General features: G+C 56.1%; 9 protein-coding genes across 9 annotated transcripts; 4 read left to right on the top strand and 5 right to left on the bottom strand.

Moving 5' to 3' along the window:
* Positions 1 to 292: 292 nt before the first annotated feature.
* On the top strand, positions 293 to 2,916 carry VTN31DRAFT_6002 (uncharacterized protein; the record flags this gene model as incomplete). The annotated part of the gene is made up of 2 exons (XM_069406565.1): positions 293 to 485; positions 542 to 2,916. The coding sequence occupies 2 exons, from the start codon at positions 293 to 295 to the stop codon at positions 2,914 to 2,916; spliced, it is 2,568 nt and encodes an 855-aa protein (XP_069259084.1).
* Positions 2,917 to 3,347: 431 nt separating this feature from the next.
* Positions 3,348 to 4,883, bottom strand: VTN31DRAFT_6001 (uncharacterized protein; the record flags this gene model as incomplete). Its single annotated transcript, XM_069406564.1, has 1 exon — positions 3,348 to 4,883. The coding sequence occupies one exon, from the start codon at positions 4,881 to 4,883 to the stop codon at positions 3,348 to 3,350; it is 1,536 nt and encodes a 511-aa protein (XP_069259083.1).
* A 323-nt stretch (positions 4,884 to 5,206) lies between these two features.
* Positions 5,207 to 7,589, bottom strand: VTN31DRAFT_6000 (uncharacterized protein; the record flags this gene model as incomplete). Its single annotated transcript, XM_069406563.1, has 3 exons — positions 5,207 to 5,308; positions 5,358 to 7,346; positions 7,416 to 7,589. 3 exons carry the CDS (start codon positions 7,587 to 7,589, stop codon positions 5,207 to 5,209), a joined length of 2,265 nt encoding a protein of 754 aa, XP_069259082.1.
* A 1,461-nt stretch (positions 7,590 to 9,050) lies between these two features.
* On the top strand, positions 9,051 to 10,660 carry VTN31DRAFT_5999 (uncharacterized protein; the record flags this gene model as incomplete). Its single annotated transcript, XM_069406559.1, has 4 exons — positions 9,051 to 9,215; positions 9,305 to 9,417; positions 9,472 to 9,817; positions 9,869 to 10,660. The coding sequence occupies 4 exons, from the start codon at positions 9,051 to 9,053 to the stop codon at positions 10,658 to 10,660; spliced, it is 1,416 nt and encodes a 471-aa protein (XP_069259081.1).
* A 264-nt stretch (positions 10,661 to 10,924) lies between these two features.
* On the bottom strand, positions 10,925 to 11,555 carry VTN31DRAFT_5998 (uncharacterized protein; the record flags this gene model as incomplete). Its single annotated transcript, XM_069406558.1, has 3 exons — positions 10,925 to 10,989; positions 11,072 to 11,194; positions 11,297 to 11,555. 3 exons carry the CDS (start codon positions 11,553 to 11,555, stop codon positions 10,925 to 10,927), a joined length of 447 nt encoding a protein of 148 aa, XP_069259080.1.
* Positions 11,556 to 11,965: 410 nt separating this feature from the next.
* VTN31DRAFT_5997 (uncharacterized protein) lies at positions 11,966 to 12,809 on the bottom strand (the record flags this gene model as incomplete). The annotated part of the gene is made up of 3 exons (XM_069406557.1): positions 11,966 to 12,529; positions 12,591 to 12,753; positions 12,799 to 12,809. The coding sequence occupies 3 exons, from the start codon at positions 12,807 to 12,809 to the stop codon at positions 11,966 to 11,968; spliced, it is 738 nt and encodes a 245-aa protein (XP_069259079.1).
* An 888-nt stretch (positions 12,810 to 13,697) lies between these two features.
* Positions 13,698 to 16,078, top strand: VTN31DRAFT_5996 (uncharacterized protein; the record flags this gene model as incomplete). The annotated part of the gene is made up of 4 exons (XM_069406556.1): positions 13,698 to 13,874; positions 13,931 to 14,522; positions 14,581 to 14,849; positions 14,900 to 16,078. The coding sequence occupies 4 exons, from the start codon at positions 13,698 to 13,700 to the stop codon at positions 16,076 to 16,078; spliced, it is 2,217 nt and encodes a 738-aa protein (XP_069259078.1).
* A 492-nt stretch (positions 16,079 to 16,570) lies between these two features.
* VTN31DRAFT_5995 (uncharacterized protein) lies at positions 16,571 to 17,755 on the top strand (the record flags this gene model as incomplete). The annotated part of the gene is made up of 1 exon (XM_069406555.1): positions 16,571 to 17,755. One exon carries the CDS (start codon positions 16,571 to 16,573, stop codon positions 17,753 to 17,755), a length of 1,185 nt encoding a protein of 394 aa, XP_069259077.1.
* A 2,976-nt stretch (positions 17,756 to 20,731) lies between these two features.
* On the bottom strand, positions 20,732 to 22,037 carry VTN31DRAFT_5994 (uncharacterized protein; the record flags this gene model as incomplete). The annotated part of the gene is made up of 4 exons (XM_069406554.1): positions 20,732 to 20,750; positions 20,910 to 21,610; positions 21,671 to 21,753; positions 21,815 to 22,037. 4 exons carry the CDS (start codon positions 22,035 to 22,037, stop codon positions 20,732 to 20,734), a joined length of 1,026 nt encoding a protein of 341 aa, XP_069259076.1.
* Between the last annotated feature and the right edge of the window lie 1,435 nt (positions 22,038 to 23,472).

The following is a 23,472-nucleotide window of genomic DNA, read 5'->3' as shown; positions in this document are numbered from 1 at the left end:
GCAGGCAAACGGCGAGATAGTAGTAACAGCACGGGGAGCCTAATATGGAGGACAGTCCCAAACCGCTCCATTACTATACACGACGGGCCGTACCAACCACATCGCTCGGCCCTTGATCGCTTCAGTACAGAATCCTGCACCGCGCATTGGTGCTGGAAGAGAACCAGCGGTGGTGTTGCCTTCTTAACCTGCTGGAAGCACACGCGGGACATGCTGGGCGCCGTGTGATCGCGCTGGGTTCCGCACCTTCACCGAGTAGAAAGAAACAGGGAGAAAAGACGATTCCTGTCGGATGGACCAGCATCCATCCCACCTTCTGCGAATGCGCGCCGGCCATTTTCCCCCGGGTTTCTCTGCCGCTCCATTCAAGCTCGATGAAGGCTACTCCGACGACACCAGGAGCCAGACCGACAACGATGCCCCTCTGACCGATGCTGTGCCCCTCCCGGACTGGATTCTCGCCTGCAGTGAATCCGACCGTGCTGGTTGGCTCTTGAATTTCCTTTTCTATTCATCCTACTCTGGCTGACGAGCTTCGTAGAGCTGGCCCATTCCATCCTCCGCACCCTGCGCACAAGTACAGTTGCTAAGGTCGTCGATCGACTGACCCCCATCCTGCACATGGATCCCGTATTGAAACTGCCCCCGGAGATCACCGCGGAGATCTTCAGTTACCTAGACCCGCCCACACTTCTGACTGCGTCCTTGGCATCGCGGGCCTGGCGCGAGCGGATCCTGGACTCGCGTCTGTGGAGGCAGCTCTACATCAGGGAAGGATGGCATATTGACATCGACGCGGTGCGCCGATTTGAGCAACTGCACTCGGAGTTGTCTACGCAGAACCGGAAACCTCGGAGCCGACATGCTGACTTTGACGTTCCGGAACCCCAACTGAAGCGGCGTGTCACGGCCGCGGGCCGAGCCCGGCCGTCGACTCCTCCATGGAACGAACAGCATGACATGATCGAGGCCGATCTCCCGGCTTCGCCTCCCGATGCCGAAGGGGACCGCAAAATGCACGATGTGTTTGCAGATGGCTCGACGTCGCCGACGCGGGAGCGCCGTCCGGCAACCGGATCGTCTGTTTCTGCGCAAATCAAATCTTCGTCGCTACTGATCCGAGCGCCTAATGGATCGGTCAAACTCAATTGGCCCCATCTGTACAAGCAACGACGACGCTTGGAGTCGAATTGGGAAAGGGGTCGGTATGTCAACTTCCAACTCCCACATCCGGACCACCTGGAGGAAATGCATCAGGAGTGCGTCTACGCCATCCAGTTTTCCGGCCGGTGGCTTGTTAGCGGAAGTCGGGACCGTTCCATCCGAGTGTGGGATCTCGAAAGGAGACGGCTGTGGTATCGTCCGTTGTACGGCCACAAAAAGTCCGTTCTGTGCCTGCAGTTCGACCCCAGCCCTGAGGAGGACATCATCATCTCTGGTAGCAGCGACAGAAGCGTCATTGTGTGGCGGTTCTCGACTGGCGAGAAGCTGCACGAGCTGGTTGACGCTCACGACGACTCGGTGCTGAATCTGCGGTTCGACCGACGGTACCTGGTCACTTGCTCCAAAGACAAGCGAATCAAGGTGTGGAACCGGCAAGTACTCACTCCGCTGGATCCGGACTATCCGACCGTGTCCAAGGATCCTCGAGTCCGGTACCCTGAATACATTATCGACACCAGCGAAGTGGCGCCGTCGGTGCTGGAGGCCCAGCTGGCAAGCCGGCAGATCCAGCCGTTGGAGCCTTACAGCCTGCTGATGACGCTTGAGGGGCATGGCGCGGCGGTCAACGCGATTCAGATCAGCGACGACGAGATCGTGTCGGCCTCTGGAGACCGGCTGATCAAGGTATGGAGTCTCCGCAGCGGAGTGTGTCTCAAAACCATCGTGGGCCACACCAAGGGCATCGCGTGCGTGCAGTTCGACAGCCGGCGGATAGTCAGCGGCAGCAACGACGACAGTGTACGCATCTTCGACCACGCGACGGGCGCGGAGGTCGGCTATCTGAAGGGCCACAGCAACCTGGTTCGCACCGTGCAGGCCGCATTCGGGGACCCGCCAGGCGTGGAGGAAGTGCTGCGACTGGAAGCCATGGCGGTAGACCACGATTACTGGGAGGCGCGCCGCCAGGGCAAGCTACCGGAGATCCAACACATTGGGGGCCGGGGCCGCCCGGTGCTACCCCGCAACGCCGGGTCGCGCAACCCGCACGACTTGACGGCGCTGGGAGCGAGCATCCCTCCCGGCGGCGGCGGCAGCCGCTGGGGGCGCATCGTGTCCGGCTCGTACGACGAAACCATCATCGTCTGGCGCAAGGACCGCGAGGGCAAATGGGTCATTGGCCAGCGCTATCGGCAGGAGGACGCCGCGCTGAGCGCGTCCGCCACGGCGGCGGCGGCCCGCCGCGGGAACACCACGCGCTTGCCCACCACCACACGGATGGTCAACCGGGCGGCAGCCCTCAGCCTTCAGCCCCCCTCGACCTCGGGTGCTCCCCTCGTCGGCGACCAAAACACCACCACCAACCCTTCCGCCGAGCCATCCTCCTCCTCCTCATCCCCTCCCAACAACGGCACTCCCAACCCTACCCTTCTTCTACAACAGCAACAAGAACAACACCCTCTCCTCCACCACCACCATCATCATTACCACCACCGTCACCATCACCATCATCACTCCCCTCTTCCCCAACCTCAACCTCAACCCCCTTCCGCCCCGGCCCCGGGCATGAACCCTTTCCCTAACCTCCCCCCCAACATCATGGAACACATCCACCCAACCTCACGCATCTACAAACTGCAATTCGACGCTCGCATGATCGTCTGCGCGAGCCAGGACCCACGCATCGTCGGCTGGGATTTCGCCTGTGATGATCCGGAGATCATCGAGGCGTGTCAGTTTTTCGGGGAGCTTTGATTCTTTTTTTTTTTTTCTTTTTTTACAGGCCCATAGACGGTCGGGGAAGTGGATGGTGGGTGGCTGGTTTTATTTTTTTTTTTTGTTTGATTCTTCTCTTTCTTTCTTCTGAATCGTACTGCTTTTTTAATTTCATCGAGCATTGCAGCACTGCATGGGATGATGTGATGACTGATTTGTCGTGTTTTATTCTGTCTGTCCCTGTTTGCGATTGATCATCAATAATGGCGTTGGCTAGATCTGATTCTCAGGGCATACGCTGCAATTTGCGAGTGCATTCAGCAATCAATTCATTAATTCGGTCTAACTGATCAGGTATCCGATATCAAATCAATGCAACTCCACAGATTCATCTATTCCTGCTCAATAAGAATAAAGAGTTGAAGCGACACTGCAATGGTTAAGAATAATCTGAACCCCCAATTATCAAGTCAACTTCTTGCGAGCGCCCTCCGAAGACGGAACCTTTTGGTGAACCGCTCAACGCGGCCCCGGAGACGCCGCCCAAGGCCTTGATTTTCCGTTTGCCTCGTGACTGCCGGACTTGGAGGCCGCGGCGCCGTTTCCACCTGTCCGTCTCGCGTCGGACTGGACGCGGGCGTTGGTGGTAGGACCACATTCGGACTCGCTCGCGCCGCCTCCTCCCGCGACGGCTCGGGCGCAAAGGTGATGTGCTCGTCCTGGCGATTTGCGCTTGCGTCAGAAGCAGAACCACCGCGTTCAGGCGAGGACCCTTCCGCAGGCGGCGTGGTCCCCGCGGTGGCCGTGCTCCCGGAAAGCTGCGCGGATCCTGTCCGGGCCGGCTGCTGGGTGTCACGCTCCGACGCCAGTGTCGGGGCTACCGTTGCCATTGCTGCACGATCTACCCCGTCGGATACGGCCGTCCGTGTTACGACCTGAGGGACCAGGCCACTCGGGGATTCCTCCTGTTGGTGAATGGCCTCCTGGTTGCCTGTCGAGGCCTCGTTCGGCTCCGGCTCGCCTGACTGAGACCGAACTGGCTTCTTCTGCAGCCTTCGCTGAGGAGTCAGACCGAATACGATTTCGCCAGTTTCGTTGTTGACCAGACCGTTCAGCGCGTTTTTCCATATCCGACTGAGGGTGTTGTAGAAGCTTTTCTTGGCCTGGATTCCTCTGACTGTTTCTACGACATCCTCTACGTCGGGGCCCTTGGGCGGCGATGTCGTGGTCTCCGAGGATACGGGGACAGAGTTCAATACAGTGACTCCACCAGTTGCCTCGAGCGGCCGGGCAGCAGTCGATGCACCAGCTAGATCATTGTCCTCCCTGGGACCCTGGGAGGCAAAAAGTCGCTGACTGATGAGAATGGCCTGGTTGGTGAAACGGTTTCCAAGAGCAGCACGCGAGGCAGTGCCAGGTGGTGATGGCTGAGCACTGTCATCCTGGCTCCCTCCAGCCGTCTGGCGAGAAAGTCGGCGCCTCAGCAGATCGGCCAGCACACCACCCCGGATGTGCCAGGTACCCGGCGTGGAGCCTGGCTGCGGCTCGGGTCCGTGTGAATTGACTGGGCCGGACGCATGCCGGGTGGCGCTGGGCTCGGATCCGGCAGCATTGGAATCAGGTGATGCTTGGGAACTACCGCGTGCAGAAGTCGACCGGGACCGTCCCGATACGGACCGGCTTTCTGAAGACCCTGCAGCCGCGACGCCCACGTTTGCCGGGGTGGGCGGCGGAGTAAGCGGCAGCTGGACCTCCGGACTCGGCGCCACCGCTACGTCCGGCTGGACCACATGATGGACGTCCTGGGTGTGGTCTAGCACTGCTGTCACCACGGGACTTGATTCCGGCTCCGGAGCCAGAAGTGGTCTTGTATCGTCGCCATTTGCCGGCGACTGGTCCGATTCACCATTGCCTGAGTCCAGGGGAGGGGTTTCTGTAATGGCATCCTCATCTTCTAGGGGAAGATCGTTCTCAGGAGGATACGTATAATTCATACACGCTGCCATGACTCAAGGCCGGGGCTAGAGATAGATGCAAGACAGTATATGGGCAGGCTGAAATGGGATGGGATGAAGGGTCAAGGAGGAGAGAGAAGATGAAGAGGGCCCAAGAAGGAAAGTCGACGATGCTCTCTGGTGCAGTGAAGGAAGGCGCGCCCAGGGATCTCCATTGGGAAGGAAGCACCCGAGAGGACTGAGCAGGGCAAGATCAGTTTCTATGTACAAAGTCCCGGAATGAACACCAAGATAGAGATAAGACAGGGATATCCCAGGGAGAAAAAGGTCTATAGAGGATGTTGTTGATGGTCGTAGCTGTCGTGATGCATGGCTCATGATTCCGCTGTGCTCCCTTGTGGGCTCGACCGGCCCATCTGTTCCTTGCGGAGACTGCGGACCAGCGCTTCCAGTCGTCTCCGCTCCTCTTGTTCTGCCTGTGGAATCGGTCAGATACAAATCATCAGAGGAAGAACGAGAACTTGCCTTGAGAAGCTTCATGTTCTCCGCCCTCGTGTCCCGCATCATCTTCTTGAATTCGTTCTTGAGCACCATCATAGACGTAGTTTCCATCATGCCGTCTCGACCCGCGTTGTTGCGGAGGCCCATCAACGCAATCCGCTCCTCACTGAGTTGCGTTTCCAGCTGCTCGATGCGGTCGCGCAGGCCATCGATCGTGCTCTCGTAGCGCTCCCGCTCCTTTTCAAACTCAATGCTGGCTTTGGTCATGACTTCGTAATCCTCGATTGTGTCCCGCAACTCCTTCTCGAGGATCTCCACGCGCTGGCCGTCATTGTTCGCCGACCGGCGATTGGCCTGCTCGGCCTTCAATGCGGCCAGCTCTTCGGTCAGGTTGATGTTCTTCATGTGGAGTTCCTCCAACTCTCTCTGCAGCGCTGGATTGGCTGCAGCCTCGGCGGCGCGCTCAGCACGCGTGCCGTAGGCGCCGTCCAGCTCCGCCTTGACCACAGTCAGCTCGGTCTGGGCCCGAGCCACTTCACCTTCAAGCTCTCGGAGCTCTTTCTCGGCCTGCGTGCGCGCCTCCTTTGCTTCCTGGACCGCCTGCCGCAGCTGCGAGATCTCCGCATCGGCCTGGGCCTTGTTATCCATGGCTTCCTGCGCAGCCTGCCGCAATCGCGACAGCTCATCTTCGACTTTCTGTCGTGCAGCCCGCTCTGCATCAACCGCCGCGGTAATGTCCTGCTCCCGCTTCTGGTCTTGAAGAGTAAGTTGTTGTCGCGCCTCGTCGAGCTGTTCCATCAGCTGAGACAGCTCCTCCCGCACTGCCTTCGCCTCGCGCTCGGACAGTTCGTTTGCCTTCCGGGCTTCCATCAGCTGCGCCGTCAGGTCCGCAATGTGAGCATCTCGCTCCGCGTCCGACTTCGAGTTCAGCTCCCGCTGCTGCTGGATTTGGGTAGTCAGGATGCTCTTCTGCTCCTGCAGGCCCTCTACGCGCCGCTGGAGATCCTGGAGGCCGTTGCGGAGGTATTCTAAATGAGTGTGCAAATGATCGCCGGTAGGGCTCGGTGGCGGCGGAGACGGCGACAGAGCAGATCCACTTTGGACTAGCAGTGCGCTCAGTTGGGAATTGACTTGGCTGATTTCCTCTTCAATCTCCTGGGTAGACGGGCCCGCACCACCCGTGTGTAGACCTCGCAGCTCAATGGTATGTAGGCTGTTCTCCAAGTACGCCAAATGGGCCTGCACCCGCGCGGGGAAACCACTCGAAGCACCATTGTCAGCGCCGTTCGGCAAGGGATCCAACTCCGCGTCGGTGTGATTTTGTAGGATCAGATTCCGTAAACGGCTGTTGAGCTCCTCGAGCTTCTGCTCCGCGTCCCGGGCCGCATTCGCGTCGATCATTTGCCCGTCCCCGCTCCTGGGGATTCGGACGTCTGGTGCAACGTCGTCCAGGCCGTCCGCGGTCTTGTAGAAGCTGCGCTCATCGAATTCAAACGCAGCAGACCCGCGATCCACCCCATCCACGCCCTGCTTGTTTTGGCCGCCTCGCTTCTTCAGACCGCGATGGGTCAACTGCAGGATACCAGCCGTATGCTCAAGTAGTCGTTTGTACACATCATGGGCCTGGCGCTCGTACGTCCACAGCTCCTGCGACAATTCTTCGCACTTGCGGGAGCTCTCCGCAAACTCGGCGTCGGCGTCGCCGTCAAGGTCGTCGTCATGATGGACGCCGTTGGTCGTGGTGCCATTCGTGTAAGCCTCGCCATTCTTGCGGGGTAACCGGCAGAGCGACTGGGCGGCATCGCGAAGTTTTGTCTCCAGGGCCAATTTCCGTTTCGTCGCTTCGATGCGGGCGGAGAGGAGCTTGTGCTGCCGTTTGAGGTCCTCGACGTCTTCAAAGGGCAGGATCTCGTAGCCGGCGCTGTCCCCAATGGCGGTCTCGGTCAGGAGGTGCATCAGCACGGGATCGGTGACATCGACGGCCGGCGCGCTGCGGGAGGGCAGAGGACTGGCCTGTGCTCTCTGCGGTCAGTTCAAGGATGCCTCGGAAAGCCATTGTTCAAAGGAAGAAAAGAGACGCACCCGACTATACTGCGACTGCGAGTGCGCATCGATCGAGTAGACGGACACGCTCCGGTACCCGTCTGCCATGCCCTTGGGAGGGACACCCGAAGACGTCCCATTTGAAAAGGCAGACGGGTACCTCTGGTCGCCGTAGGACGACCTGCTGGAGCGCAAGCTGTCGAAGTTGGTCATGGTGTAAAATGTAAGCGTCGATTTGCTCCGGTAATCACCGCATGATCCGACTGTGATATATTGGGGAAACGTAAAGATCGACTGCGGTCAGAATGTATCCAATAAAGGAAAAAAAGAACCAAAAAGTCGAGGTCCCGATATCAAGGGGGCGATGCTCGATGGTCGGGTTTTTTCTTTTTTTTTCTGGACGGAGATGGAGATCGGCCGGCTGCGGACGCCGAAGCTTGGCTCGGCAGGGGGCAGCGATCAGATCTATGTAATCAATTGACAGCGTTGCGATTGTCCTTGTCCACTACAGACGGACGGACGGACAGAAAGATGTGTGATCGAGAAAACCTGCAAGTTGAACGATGCGCGATCGTGTCGATGTGCCTTTTTGAGCGTCCCTTAATCCTGATGGAGCTGAAGCTTTGATGCTGCCTGCCCCGAAAGCCGAAGCGAATACGAGTTTCAAACTTTTGCGCTTCAAGTCGAGGAAAAAAAAGAATCAAATCAATTTAATAAGGTTCAGAATACGGAGAATCGAGAACGTGGGAGGGAGATGTGGAGGGAATCCCATTCTTCAGAGCCGAAACAAGGCAGAGTACAATGCAATAATGTACTGGAGGTACTTATTGTTCTTTGGATGGTGGGATTGTTGCAGGCGATTCCGATCACACATCCCAACCCCTTGCAGATTGGAGATCAGACTGCTTGGCTGCACGAGTCCTCTCTTCTTCTCTCCTCGTGCCACTCGGAGGTCTCATTGAAGAGCACTGAGAGCATGGTACAGAGCACAAAATCCGGTCGAGACATGGAGAGGCAACATTCTTGGAGACCTGGATTGGACAGACCGATGTCTCACTGCAGAGGACAGCTGATAGGGATCCTTGCTCCGAATTCTGCATTTTCATGGCGAGCTGTAAGCACGCGCAGGCGTCATTTCACTCATTCATTTGGTAAAGGGGTTCTTCGTATGTACCTATGTACATGTATCATCGGCTGTCACAACGCGACCGGATTCCCATTCATTTTCGGCCGGTAGTTATCTGGCTCTCTACCCCTGCAGCCAAACTGAAAGAATCATTAGCGATAATTCTGATAACGTGCAATGACAACGAAGCGGATATTGGAAGCTTGATAGTATGTATCATGATGCTAGGAAAACTAGCGTTAAATGCGAGCTACCTACTTAACATACAAGGGGGGTTCGTGTCACGAGTAACATCATGATCAGGGTGGCATCGAATCCATCAATACAACCAGTCTGGAAAGTTCGATTGCTGGACGTCCCATCACTCTCCTCCATCACCGTAAGTTCATCACGTCTGCTAGGCCTGGTGCCAGTTACCATGTCCCTGGCTATCAGGGCAAGGGCACAGTGACATAGTGGCACTGCAAGATCGATGGGATAATCAAGAGTAAGTCCTCGATTCCTAGGAACCTCGGCAGTGGACAGCGGAGTTGACCATCTCCGCAGAAATGTCTTCGACAAACTTCAAAGGCCCTGGCAGTGCCCCCGCCATGCAATCAGGGGAAAATGCTGCAGGGCCGACGAGCGAGCAACAGCTTGTGTACCGAGTGTACAAAATCCGCTATCTAGGGCTAGCTCAGTTGGTTCTGTTAAACATCATCATAAGCTGGGATGTATGTACTGATCGAGTCCGCAATCAAACAATGCGACCACATCGCCTCGCGCCAACTAGGCGGTTTATACAAGTATTGACCTGTGCAAGTGGTTGACCTTCTCCGCAACCTCCACCACAACGGCCGAGTACTTTGACGTGTCGGAAAGCGATGTGAACTGGCTGAGCACGGCGGCCCTCTTTGCCTTTGTCGCCGCAACGCCGTAAGTCTCGGGGGGCTCCGTTCACAACGCCAAACACTCGCTGACATTGCCCAGCATTGTCATGTATACCCTCCATCATAATGTCAAGACCGTCATGATAATCGCGTCCGCCCTCGTCCTGGTCGGCAACTGGATACGGTTCGCCGGCGCCAAAGCACAGGACGGCATCTTTGGCCTGCTCATGTTCGGCCAGCTGCTGATCGGCTTTGCGCAGCCGTTCGTACTGACAGCTCCCACGCGGTATAGTGACCTTTGGTTCACCGACCGCGGGCGGACCAGTGCAACGGCGCTGGCCACTTTGGCCAACCCGCTGGGAGCCGCTTTGGGCCAGCTTATCGACTCGTTTTGGGCGCCTCGACCGGAGGATGTCCCGGACATGGTGATGTGGCTAGCCGTCATAGTACGCACGCCCTCCTCTCCCTTCATTGGGGATGCTGATGAGAATATCCAGGCCACCGTCGCCGCTGCCCCAAGCCTCTTCATTCCTGCTCGTCCGCCGACCCCGGCAAGCGCCTCCGCGGACGTGCCCAAGACGCCTTTGATCGCCTCCATCAAGACCGTCACCCGCATGCCACAGTTCTGGATCATCTTCTTCTCCTTCTCCGTCTACGTCGGCTTCTTCAACAGCGTTTCCACGCTGATCAACCAGATCATGTTCCCGTACGGCTTTAGCGAGACCGACGCCGGCATCGCCGGCGGCGTCCTCATCGTTGTTGGCCTCGTCGCCGCCGCCGTCATGTCCCCCATCAACGACCGCTTCAAGATATACCTGGGCATGATCCGGACGTGTGTGCCCATCCACGCGGCTGCGCACGTCGCGTTCATCTTCGCCCCGGCTGGAATCGCCCCCAGCATTGTGGTCTGTGCTTTGCTCGGCGCCTCCGCCTTCAGCCTCCTCCCCGTCATCCTCGAGCTGCTTGTCGAAATCACCTACCCAGCCTCCCCGGAAGTTGGCAGCACCCTCTGCTGGATGGGCGGACAGCTCCTCGGCGGCATCTTCACTATTGTTCAGACCGCGCTCAAGGCAGGACCGGACGCGGACCCGCCACAGAACATGCGGCGCTCGCTGATCTTCAGTGCTGTGATCGCCGCGGTAGCTGCTGTGCCGCCGCTCACGCTGAATGTGCTGGGACCGCGGCTGGTGAATCGGCGGCTGGAGGCTGATCGTCGGCTTGGATTGAGCACAGCAAATTCCCAACAGGATCAGCTCGATCGAGGTAAGTGCATGCAGGTAGCTAGCTGAATTTCAGATACATGTACGGAGTACGGAGTACATAAGCGCAAATTATTCCGACCTACTCGAGCAAGCCAATTCTAGGAAGAAATGAAATCATCTATAGGAGATTTTCCTCGCTATCTGTACACGGATGCAACATGATCATACAGTATTCGAGAATCGACGAGCCATCTCAATAGCTGTCGACCGTGGCCTGATTCATCCAACCATCCTCCCATGCAATCTCCCCGAAAGGTTAACCCTTGCCATGGAAGCATAACTGGCGATCATTTATTTCAGAACCTTCCAAAGCTTAGGAGCAGCGCATTGGCTGGCGCAGTGCTGAAGATGGAAGACTGCAATTCTCATCAGCATTCGGCATCCAAGATCTTTGACGCAGAGAATAATCCCGCGCCTCAATCGAACGAGAATACTTACACTCCTCCACGCAGTCCTCCTTGGGACCCTTGTAGTCGGGGTCCTCCTGCTGTCGGGTAACCCGCTCAACGCACTCGTCAAAGTGGTGCTTGTACGGCGCGCACTTGCTGGAATTGGCGCACTCTGCACGAAAGAGTAATGTCAGCCACCTCAACCCAACAGAAAATTTTTTTTTTCTTTCCCTCCACTCAGAGGGCGAAATGAATAAGATAAATATGTACTTACCCTCCTCAAGCTTCGGCTTGGGATCCTCCGGCTCCTCAGGCTCCGCTTCCTCCTCCTCCTCCTCGGCAGCCTCCTCCTCGGCCTCCTCCGCACTCTCGTCTTCAGCGGCGGCGGGCTCGGAGTCCTCCGATGGGGTCTCCTTGGCGGGCGTCTCTACCGGCGTCTCATCGGCGGTGGTCGTGTCCGAGGGAGCCTCAGCGTGAGCTTCGGTGAAGCCCAGGGAGGAGACAATGTCGGTGAAGAGGTCAGCGAGGCCCATCCTGAACGGTCTTTTTTGCACGGATGCAATTGATGCAATTGCAGAGGTTCTGGGGGGCGATCGGACAGATCGTGGGAACTGGAAGAAGGGTTGAGAGAGGTTCTGCTGGTTGCAAGGGAAAATCGGGACTTTGCGAGATTCCTAAGCTCAACACGTGATTGGTCCATTTCCGTCCACGCCCGATTTGGTTTCCGAGCTGCTTAACAAAGGCTCTCTGCACTTTGCTGCCATAATCTCTGCAAGATCTGAGGATGTTTTTCATGTTTTAATTCATTAGTTAGATATGCCATTCTAGTAATATAACTATATGCATGTCATAATACCGTGCCGCCCTGTCATACATGGAAACAACTACATATCAAAGGCTCTCTGTACAGCGAAACAACGCCGTAGAGCTCAATTCTTTCTCATCACGAACTCTGACGGATTCGTTGTTCGAGATCATTGGCAACGCTTTGTTGCTGCACTTCTTCATATCCCGGTGGAGGCTCTGCTGGCGTCTCAAACTCCGTCCCGGTCCCGGCACGGGTGGGAGAAAACGGAGGCGGGTGGTCAGCCGGACCTCCTGGGTAATCGGGAGCCGGGTCGGCGTTGTTGGAGATTGACGCTCCCGGTCCATCATAAGCCGGAAGGTCGTCGAGGTGAATATTTGAGTAGTCGATTCCAACCGGGTTGCCCGTACCGGGTGCCTCCTGGGCACTCCCGCTTTCCCGGGCCTGCTCGACCGCATGATGAAGCCGCTCCTTGATCTGCTCAAATTTCGAGTGAAAATCGAAAGCGCCTCCTTCTTTGAACGTTGCCTTCAGCTCCAGGGCCGGTATCGAGGGTGGGATCCCGCCACCGGGGACGGGCTGGATGACTGCCGTCCACACATTGGGCCCGAAAAAGGGCGCCGTGACATGGCTATCGTGAACCTTGAGGAGAGGTGCGGCAAAGGACTGGAATTGTTCGGTTGGCGAAGGAAGATACACAATCTACGAAACGGGACATTAGCAACTTGGAATCTGCCACAAAAAAAAAACAGGGGATCCTGACTCGTTGGTTGGTGAGATATAAATGTCCGCCACTGCTACCGACTAAGAAGGGCTCTTTGGAGTTAACGGGCTTTAAAGACAATGCCGTCCGTTTAGGCGACTTGTATATGAGATACTCGTTGGGCAGGTGGATGAACCCGCCGGAGTCAGAGAGCATGACCCAACTGTCGAGTCAGCAAAGCGATCCTATTACGGGGGGATTCACTTACTTGAGGGACATCCTGGCTCACGTATTTGATCCCTCCTAATGCGACTATGTCTCCTCCGGGCGTCTCGAATTCTCGTTGGAGATGTAAATGGAAGAAGAGCTCCGCTGTCTGTGGGCCAGCGCAGGGATGACAGCTGAAGAGCTCCAAGCTGAATTTGTCGAGTGGAAGACAGTGAAGCAACAGAGTTAGCTTTTGTAGAAAGCGAGCCGCGGGTTACGATGTTCGCAAGCGAGGCGCTGGAGCGTTCTCGTGAGTTATCGTGAACGAGTTGAGTGTCCCTCAGTCGTCGTCGTCGTCGTAGAAGAACCAGAAGACAATGTAGTTGCCTCTGAAAAGTGAGCACAATGAAATTTATCGTTATGAACTCGGAGTTTCAACAAAGCCCATAGTACTGTACCTACCAGTGTTCCACTACTGGCACAGGGCGGATCGTCGGGGTTCGACGCGGGGGTTGGTGCCTCAGGCTGAAAGGCACCAAGGCACCAACAGCTCCGATTCTAGAAAGCTCCGGTCATGACGCAGTTCCCCGCAGGCCACAAACTCCGTACTATTTTGTGCATGGTCTCCTAAATCTAACGACTTTGCTGTCAAATGTGCGATGTGAATCTTCCGGCCTGCCGAGAATATCGCATCAAAAAACCCTGGCCATTGTGACACTAGACCGCTGGCATTCCAAGCTACCCATCGCCCTGCGTCGCGCCGATCAGTAAATTCAGTTCCGAAAGCGTCTCTTGCACAGCGACGCGCCGTCGATGAGCTGTGTACTCATATTCTCCCCGGCTTTAGCTTGACCTATCTCTGGCCGGTAGCCATATGCAGTTGCAAGCATTGGTAGTGTCCGTTGTAAAGGAGACTTCCAGCCCGTTCCTTTCGCTCGCCCTGCAATTGCAATTGCGACGATGGCCAAAACCAAACCACCGCGCATTCCCCCTCAAATACGGTGGTTGTATGACCTCGTGCTGTGGACGTTCTCCGTCCTAGTGGATTTGTTCTTCCGCGAAGTGCATCCTCGAGGATCATGGAAGATTCCCAGGAGAGGCCCGATGATCATTGTCGCGGCTCCTCATGCAAACCAGGTATGAATGCGTTCAGCATCGTCGAGATGGCCAGCGCTGACAGTGCTTGCGTGAAGTTCGTCGACTCCCTGATTTTGATGAGGGTCGTCCGCAATGAAGCGCACCGTCGCATCTCGTGGCTCATTGCGGAGAAATCCTTCCGCCGCAAGTTCATCGGTTTGCTCGCCAGAGGCATTGGCGCCGTGCCCGTCGCGCGAGCAATGGACAATATGAAGCCCGGCGTGGGCACGATATACCTCCCCGATCCCGTGAATCACCCCACGCTCATCCGGGGACGTGGAACGAAGTTCGACAAACAGGGACTCGAGCGGGAAGGCACCATCCACCTTCCCACCATCAACGGCAATTCGTTCAGTGCCGCCATCGCGGAGATTCGCGGCCCCGAGGAGCTTGTCCTCAAGAAGCCGGTGACTTCGAAGGACGCGTTGTATCAGTTGACGGGCAGGACGGATATCACGGATGATGGGAAGTTCACTGGCGAGGGCTCCGCCCCGAGCAACTTTGAGGGCACCAAATTCAAATACTCTCCCCACGTAGATCAGACGGCCGTCTATCAGGCCGTGTTTGGGCGGCTCGCCAATGGTGGCTGCATCGGCATTTTTCCGGAGGGAGGCAGTCATGACCGCCCAGAGTTGTTACCTCTGAAAGGTATGAGATACCTTTCATAATTCATTTGAAGCGACGCTGACGATGTGACGTACACTAGCCGGCGTGGCGATCATGGCTCTCGGTTCGCTAGCGGAGAATCCAGACTCTGGACTCAAGATCGTACCGTGCGGCATGAACTACTTCCATGCCCACAAATTCCGGTCCCGGGCTGTCATTGAGTTTGGAAACCCAATCGAGGTTCCTCGAGAACTGGTCGAGAAGTACAAACGCGGCGAGAGGCGGGAGGCCGTCGGCGAGCTGCTCGACACCATTTATCATGCTCTTTTAGCCGTCACTGTCACTGGTCCAGATTATGAAACGCTAATGGTGCGTGGTTCCTCCCGCGTTCCTGGATCCCAAACACTGACACCAAACAGGTCATTCAAGCAGCGCGCCGCCTGTACAACACAAAAGGGAAGAAGATGCCTCTTCCCATGGTCGTGGAACTGAATCGGCGCCTCGTGCAGGGTTATACGCACTTTAAGGATGACCCCCGAGTAGCAAAACTCAAGACCTCGGTCGCCGATTACAACCGACAGCTACGGCTTCTGGGGATCCGAGACCATCAGGTTGAATATGCCAAGTTCTCCTTCGTCGAGGTCTTTATCACCTTTATCTACAGGCTGCTGAAGCTCTTCATTATGTCGATAGGAACCCTTCCCGGTCTGCTACTCTTTGCGCCGGTATTTGTCGCTACTAAGGTGATTTCGAGGAAAAAGTCCCAAGAAGCCCTTGCCGCGTCGACCGTCAAGCTGCAAGGACGAGACGTCATGGCCACATGGAAGCTCCTGGTGGCTCTTGCTTTTGCACCCGCGCTTTACGCATTCTATACGGCGGTATTTACATTTTGGACTTATCACAACCGCATCCAAGGGTTGGTCCCCGAGTGGGTGCCGTTGTGGGTGATGGTTTGGTTGGGCATGATACTCTTTCCTTCAATCACATTCGCAGCATTGCGAATCGGTGAAATTGGCATGGACATCCTCAAGTCGTTACGGCCTCTCGTCCTGAGTCTGAACCCGTCTTCCGCCAATACTCTGGTCAAGCTGCGGCAACGTCGACATGAGCTCGCCCAGGAGGTGACGGAGGTTATCAATGCCCTTGGGCCCGAGCTCTTCCCTGATTTCGATGCCGCTCGGGTTGTCGCCGACCCGTTCCGCGAGTCGGTCCATCGGACCGACTCGGATGGAGAGCGCGTGGGAGACAGCAAGGCCCCTAGCATCTCTGTGAGCTATCAAACGCGGGAGGAGCTTCCCCGGAACGAATCCTTCCATGATCTGGCGAGCATTGGCTTCTTCTCGACGCAGCCGCCCAGTCGCAACCGAAGCCGCAGCCGCAGCAGCTCAATCAGTGGGCCGTCGGGTGCCACTGGTGTGCATCTCACACTGACTCAGATCAATCCACGTGACCACCATGCGGAAGTCAGCAAGCGGATTCGCGGTGCGATGCGGGAGCGTGCTCGGGAGCGACGGCGGCGCAGCGAGGATCAATCCTGGGAGTTTTCGAGTTCCGGATCTCAGACAGGCGACGAGGATGAGGACAAGAAGACGCTGTGATGGACGAAACGTTGTTTGTCGGTAATCAAAGGGATTTTGAGATGGATTTGCACATATGGATGATACCTCTGTATTATGATTATGTTGATCGGATATTGGACATGTTTGACCGTATTTTTAATGGCAATTTTTGCCTTTAATCATAAATTCATTGAGTCGTGGCTGAGGATCTGCAACTTTGTCGTCATCATTGAGGCTCGGCAACGTAGGCCAGTTGGCGCGATCTACGAGTACGATCCCTCAGATTCTTAAGGGTTCCTCCTCTTAAAAGCAGATTTACTCCGTAGACAGTACCTAGTTATTCATTGTTGATATGTTCATAATTTTGTAATCTATTGTCATTGTTCATCTAATTTCTACACAAATCAACGGTGCTTCGAGTCTCGACCGGGTTTGAAATTGAAACGCCGGAGCAAATCTGATCACCGCTCTTCCGTCCTTTGAAAGATTTAGGTTTCTTCTCTCTCCAAATCCCGTCCAAACCGTGACACAATGTCGACATCTATGCACCTGTCCCGTCTACGGAAATGGCTGGCCGCCTCTCCGCCCGTCGAACTCCTCATATCGCACGTGCGAGAGCTCCTGATCGGGGCGCTCAAACAGGGCCCGATTCCGCAACACGTGGCCTTTGTGATGGATGGCAACCGGCGATTCGCTCGAAGCCATGGGATTGAGACTGTCGAAGGGCATAATCTGGGCTTTGAGGCGTTGGCCAGGATCCTCGAGGTCTGCTATAAGAGCGGCGTCAAGGTGGTGACCATCTACGCATTCAGCATCGAGAACTTCCACCGCTCCAAGTACGAGGTGGATGCGTTGATGGAAATGGCCAAGGTGAAGCTATCCCAGCTGGCGCAGCACGGTGACCTGCTGGACCGCTACGGTGCTAGCATCCGGGTACTGGGACGCAAGGACCTGCTGAAGCCCGACGTGGCTGCCGCCGTGGACCGCGCCGTCGAGCTGACGAGCCGCAACGGTGACCGCATCCTCAACATCTGCTGCCCTTACACGTCCCGCGACGAAATCACCTCGGCGATTCGCGAAACCGTCGTTGATTACAGCGATCCCGAGAGGGTGATGGGGTCTTCGCGGCCGAATTCGCGCAGTCCATTCTCGGAATCGCACATCACGTCTCAAATCCGCGCCCAACAAAAGGCCTACGATCAAAATGGCGACGCGGATTCCGCGCTGGGCTTGCAGGACGAGGAAGGTAGCAATACATCAGCTCCGGAGCAGGCTGCAACGACAAGCTACGACTCTCCATCGTCCTTCTCTTCTTCTACCACGCTACATGCTGGAGCCCACGAAGACCACTCCCCGAAAACCTCCCCTCGGATCCGACCCGATCAACCGTTCCCATCTCCCGAGACCATCACCCCGCAGACCCTGACCGACCACATGTTTACTCGTGGCAATCCGCCCCTGGACATCCTCATCCGAACCTCCGGTGTTGAGCGGCTCAGCGACTTCATGCTCTGGCAGTGCCACGAGAACACCGAGATCGTATTTCTGGACGTCCTTTGGCCGGAGTTCGACCTCTGGCATTTCCTGCCTGTCGTCTGGCAATGGCAGCGCAAGGTCACCAAGTCGAAGCGAAAATACGCGTATTACTACGACGGCGATGCGGATAGCGATTCCGATCGGGAGCTCACCTCGCCTAGACGGGCTGAGGCGACGTAGATCGGCAAAAGAGAACTTTTCATGAAGAGGTTTTGTGGTTCCTGGTTCTTTATTGCTGCATGGGCGGAGTTTTCCTGGTATCTTTTTAGTCTGTCACTCGACTCGGGGCGATCTACCGGTCCGCATCATAGACTACTCGTATGGTCACATGACCAGCTCCGCATATCGGAGGCCGTGGGCCTGCGGGCGTGTCCTCAACTCTTCATACTGTTCATATACCCAAATAATCTTAGTTTTTTTCTCAATAGAAAAATATCCACGGGGTTTTCTGGATTTTTCTGTCAACATGGTTAAGCAGATCGCGGGCTCCAACGTCCTTTTGCTGGGCTCTGGTTTCGGTAAGGCTGGACGATGCTAGAAGAACACCCCGCACCAAAAATCTCAGCGAGCAATTGAAGCTAACCATGGAGGCAAAACGCAGTGGCAAAGCCCACCGTCGAGGTTCTGGACAAGGCGGACGTCAATGTCACCATCGGTATGCTCCTACATGTTCTTTTCCAAGTACCAATGGCTAACCGGGGAACCCCCCTCCCCCACCCAGCCTGCCGTACCCTCGATAACGCACAGAAGCTTGCGCACGGTTTCAAGCACACCAAGGCCATCTCGCTTGACGTCAATGATGATGCCGCGCTCGACCGGGAACTCGAGAAGAACGACCTTGTCATCTCGCTGATCCCGTACACGTACCACCCGCAAGTGATTCGGGCTGCGATCCGGACGCGGAAGCATGTCGTGACGACGTCGTACGTGTCGCCGGCCATGAAGGAGTTGGAGGAGGAGGCCAAGAAGGCGGGGATCACGGTGATGAATGAGATTGGGTTGGATCCGGTGGGTTTAGCCATCCATTCGGCGATGCTGGTTCATCTCTGACTCTTTCTAGGGCATTGATCACTTGTATGCCGTCAAGACGATTACAGAGGTGATTATATGCTTCATCTCCCCCAAGTGGAACGGATATTGACTTGTTTAGGTTCACAACGCGGGAGGCAAAATCACCTCCTTCCTCTCGTACTGCGGCGGCCTCCCCGCGCCCGAAGACTCGGACAACCCACTGGGCTACAAATTCTCGTGGTCCAGCCGGGGCGTGCTGCTCGCGCTACGCAACCCGGCCAAATTCTACCAGGACGGCAAGGAGTTCAGCGTTCCTGGGCCGGAGCTCATGGGCACCGCGAAGCCCTACTTCATCTACCCGGGGTACGCCTTCGTCGCGTACCCGAACCGTGACTCTACGCCTTTCCGCGAACGCTACGGCATTCCCGAGGCCCAGACCGTCATCCGCGGCACGCTGCGTTACCAGGGCTTCCCGGAGATGGTGCGCGCGCTGGTTGACATGGGGTTGCTCGATCTGTTGGTGGATATTACTACTGAACTGGCGTCGGTTTTCCCGAATGTTTGCCAAGTGATCCTGTTGCAGCCGTTCTACGTGCAACCGATGGCGCTCCCTCGTTGCCTTGACCTCGGATAAATCGGTGATGGAGCGGACAGTCGTCCGGTAGGCCACCAAGTCAGGATGGCTGTTGTTCACCGCTGGGTGGTGCCGCGGATACGGCGGCGGGAGTGTCACGAGGCGGGAAATGTCAAGTCCTTCGTTAACTGGGGTAGTGTCCAGAATCGCCGTTTGCGCAGACACCGATTGAGGTGGCTCCGACGGATTCGAATCGTGCCAGCCAACCTTTTCCGGCGGGTATTCATTGTTCTGCCCGGTCAATGGAGCGCCCGCAGCCAGACGCTCCTCATCGGTCTCCAAAAGGGCGTCGCTGTATCCCATCTGCATGGCTTCCCGCAGCTCGCGCGAGACGCCCATATACTTCGTTTCCCTCCTCGACCGCTGCGCCCGGCGTTCTCCACCCTCACTACTGGATCCTGTCTTGGATTCCCACCATCGGCTGGGAGGACGGCCGCGTGAACTCTCGTTTTCAATGCTGATACTCTGAATGGGAGATAGGCTGGGCCGATAAGTGTTCCACCAAGCAGAGTCCCGTCGCGGAGATATACCCATGTCCGTGCTGCTGGTCTCACGGACCGGCTCTGCATAATTCCTGTCCGGTCCTGGCGGCAAGCCACGCAGCAGGTCCTCGGCGCGACGTCGGACCGTGAGGATGACCTGATCTGGGCGATCTCGTCGCGCACCACGTTCGAGAACAACGAGCATCGCGACCGCATCGTGAACGGACTGCGGTGGATCGGCCTCTTCTCCGACGACCCCATCGTGCCGCGCGGCAACCCGCTCGACACCCTCTGCGCGACGCTCGAGCAGAAGATGCAGTATGGGCCCGGCGAACGGGATATGGTCATGCTGCAGCACAAGTTTGGCATCGAGCATGCGGATGGCACGAAAGAGACCCGGACCTCGACGCTCGTCGCGTATGGTGATCCAAACGGTTACTCGGCGATGGCGCGGTTGGTTGGGATTCCGTGTGGTGTGGCGGTGAAAATGGTTTTGGATGGGACGATTAGTGAGAAGGTACTTTTTTTTTTTTTTTTTTCCCTTTTCCTTCTCTCGGATGAGTATGGTTGATCGATGCTAACGGGATTAGGGTATTCTTGCCCCCACTGACTATGGAGATCTGCGCGCCGTTGATCAAGACCCTTAAGGAGGAGTATGGCATTGAGCTGGTTGAGAAGACGATCTGATTTTTGAGTCATAAATTATTCCATTTTCGTGTTTTAGTGAAAGTCATGACGAGAAGACAAAAAAAAAAAAGAAGATCAGGATAGAGAAAAAAGAGAAACGACAATTGAACTATTTGCTCAGTATAGTAGTACTCCATTGAGAGCTCTCTAGTGATTTCATGTTACTCGTGACGAGAATGGCACGATGGAATTCAAATTCAATTCAGACCAAATCCTGAATACAACTCCAATGTAATGCAGCGCTTTTTGACCCAGACAAGCAACGCAACATTGCCAGTTGTTGAATTCTTTTTTTATGATATCTATTGACGAGAGGAATTCCCTACCGCGGGAGAGGTCAAATCAGAGAATCGTGCCAAACCTATAGCCACCAACGCAAAGAAGACACACATCAGCACTCGTGTCCACATCGACGATGACGACAACAACGAAGAGGACGAGGATCTGCCCGGTAAGAAAAAGAAAGGGGCTTAGAGAACGCGAAGATAAAACACAACGCGACAAGAACAGAGCTACTTACCCAAACGTCTGCTTGATGCTGCGCACGTAGTAGGTGTCCCAATTACGCTGGACAACCTCTTCCTGGCCGATGGGAACCCCCGTCCAGGTCACCCGCAGGTTCGTCACGTGGTCCACGTCGTTCTGGTCAAAGGAGATCTCCTGCGTCGAGTAGTGTCCCTCGGGCCACTGCGACAGGCGCCACTTCTGCACGATGCGCTTGTGCGGCTCCAGCGTGACGTACTCGCCGGTGACATTGCCGTCGAAGATGGCGAAGCGGCCGCCAACGTGGGCGCCGTCGAACTGGCGCGGCGCGCCCCGCGTGAACGCGGCGATGCGCTGCGGGTCGGTGAACGTCGTGTAGAGCTCCTCGGCCGTTGTGCGGAACTCGTCCTGCGCCGTGACCGTCGTGGTGTTCACGGACACCTGCTTGCCACTGGCGGTCGTGGTGGTCGTGGTGGTCGTCTTCGCCGTGCTCGCCTTGCCGGTGTCAGCGGCCGAAGTGGTGCTGGTCTGCTGCGATTTCTGTGGGTACTGGTTCGGGGTCGCGAATCCGCTGGACGGGTTCGAGTCGGGCGCATGCTGGATGTCCTTGGCATGCTCCGCGATCAGCGAGGGGCCCAGCTTCCCGAGCTCGTCGCGCAGCTGCGGCGTGATCTTTGAGCGAACCAGGTCTTTCACTGGCTGCTTCGAGGCCGAGTCGCCGTAGGCTTCGACTTCAAACTAACCGAACCATCAGCCATGAACCTAGTTCAGAGCTACCGGCAGATGATCGTAACTTACCACAAAATCGTCCGGATCCGTGTCGTGCGCGACTTCGGGAATGTTGATGATGCCGGTCACCAGCTGATCCTCATTTGTCCTCCCTGAAGACGATGTCAGCCATGATCTTGTTTTCTCGCATGCAGAATGACAAAAACCACGCACCCTCGTATTCCAATTGCAGCTTCACATCATATAGCGTAATAACTTTGCCCTTGCGCTGGCTGACATCGACATCTCCGTCCATGCTCAGCAGCTGGGTGATCTTGGCCGTGACGCCATCTTCCTCTGCCGAGATCTTGGTCAAGCGCTCTGACAGGTAGTTCTGTGTCCACCCAGAGACATCCTTGTTAACCCAATGCCAGTTGTTCGGGTTGTGGAGCACCATTGTGGCGACGCGACTGATGAGCGAAGGGGGGAGGGGCGGATCGACTCGAGTTGGTTATCCTAGCGTCACTCAAATCAGCATGTGAATGGAAACTCTATGCCATAACATCGAGTATGTGGTCAGAAGAGACGCCAGAGCTTCATTCCTCGAAACGGACCTCTGCAGAGAAGTCGGGTCGCTGAAAACACAACCCGGTGCTCAATCATTCGAGCTCTTCTTCCAAAAAGTTTATGGTCCGATTTATTTTTACGGACTTATTTTGTGTCGCTCCAGCGTCCGACCAAATTCAGGCGAAGCGGAGAGGCCACTTACAATCACAAAGAGCCCGTTCTGGTCAAGAGCCGCAAAGGTTCGAGAGCAATTGCAAGTGGAAATGTTGGGGAGAGAAGAATAAAAGCGCGAAGACCTTCATCCTTCTACCGATCCCAAAGTCTTTCGGACGGGGACAAGGAAAGCTCTAGAAGGACGGGAAGCCGATGATCACGTGACTGAGTCGAAGCCCTAAAGTCGGCTCGTGAGTCAAAAGGCCTCTCGAGTCACTGCGTTGATTAAACGATTTCTAGGAGTGATACTGGAGCTACAATGGTTGTCGAGCTCGAAATTGAATATATTATTGTTGCAGAATTCCGCCTGCACATAGCGAGAGTGGGTATCTTGCAAACAAAAACAGAACCATCACGTCATCAAACACGTCTAAATCAGATTCTCCATGTCATCCCAGCCTCCCTGGGCAATCAATCGACTCTTCACGCGCTCTCGAAGCGCCTGGATCTGACTTCCTAAGGCCTCAGTCCACTGTCCCTCCACGGTGGCAACCCGATCCTTCAGATCGGCGGTGAGTTCCTGCTCCTCGTGGGTGCGCTGCGCTTGCACGTCTCGCCGAACAACCTCCTCCGGCTCGCCCTGGCGGATGCGCCGCGCTTCGGTCAGCCGGCAGGAGGTGGTCATCACGCCCGACTTGACCTCGTGCAAAAGGCAGAGTAGATTTGTCTGCGACTCGATGAATTGGTAGGTTGATTTCTCCGCGTGGCAAAGAAGGGAATACAAATACTGCAAGGGGAACTCGTGGTAGCTAGGGTTCTCCTGGTACTCAGCCGGCGGGATCTTGATGCGCAAGTTGTCAAGGTCATCGGGAATCTGCTGCACAAGGTCCAACAGGGGCGGTGCAATGTCCCAGAATGCGGACAAGTGGGTCTCGACGCCGCGTTTGACGTTCTCCTCGATGACATCCATGAACGCCTCGATCCGCTGTAGCGCCTCGGTCTCGTACTCGACGCGGCGGTCGAGCGCGTCCCGGATGAAGAACGCGTCCGTTTCGCGCAACTTATCCTCGTTCTTGTCCTGTTTGTACGGCAGCGAGACAACGGCGCGGTACTTTTCGTGGCTTTCCGACTGCAGCTCATACATCTCGCGATAGAGCTGCTCGCGTGCTTCA

This window comes from Thermomyces dupontii, assembly GCF_041956625.1.
Source record: "Thermomyces dupontii strain NRRL 2155 unplaced genomic scaffold VTN31scaffold_6, whole genome shotgun sequence".
Taxonomy (NCBI): domain Eukaryota; kingdom Fungi; phylum Ascomycota; class Eurotiomycetes; order Eurotiales; family Trichocomaceae; genus Thermomyces; species Thermomyces dupontii.
The sequence above is the reverse complement of the archived record's forward strand: the minus strand, read 5'-3'. Positions and strand labels throughout refer to the sequence as shown.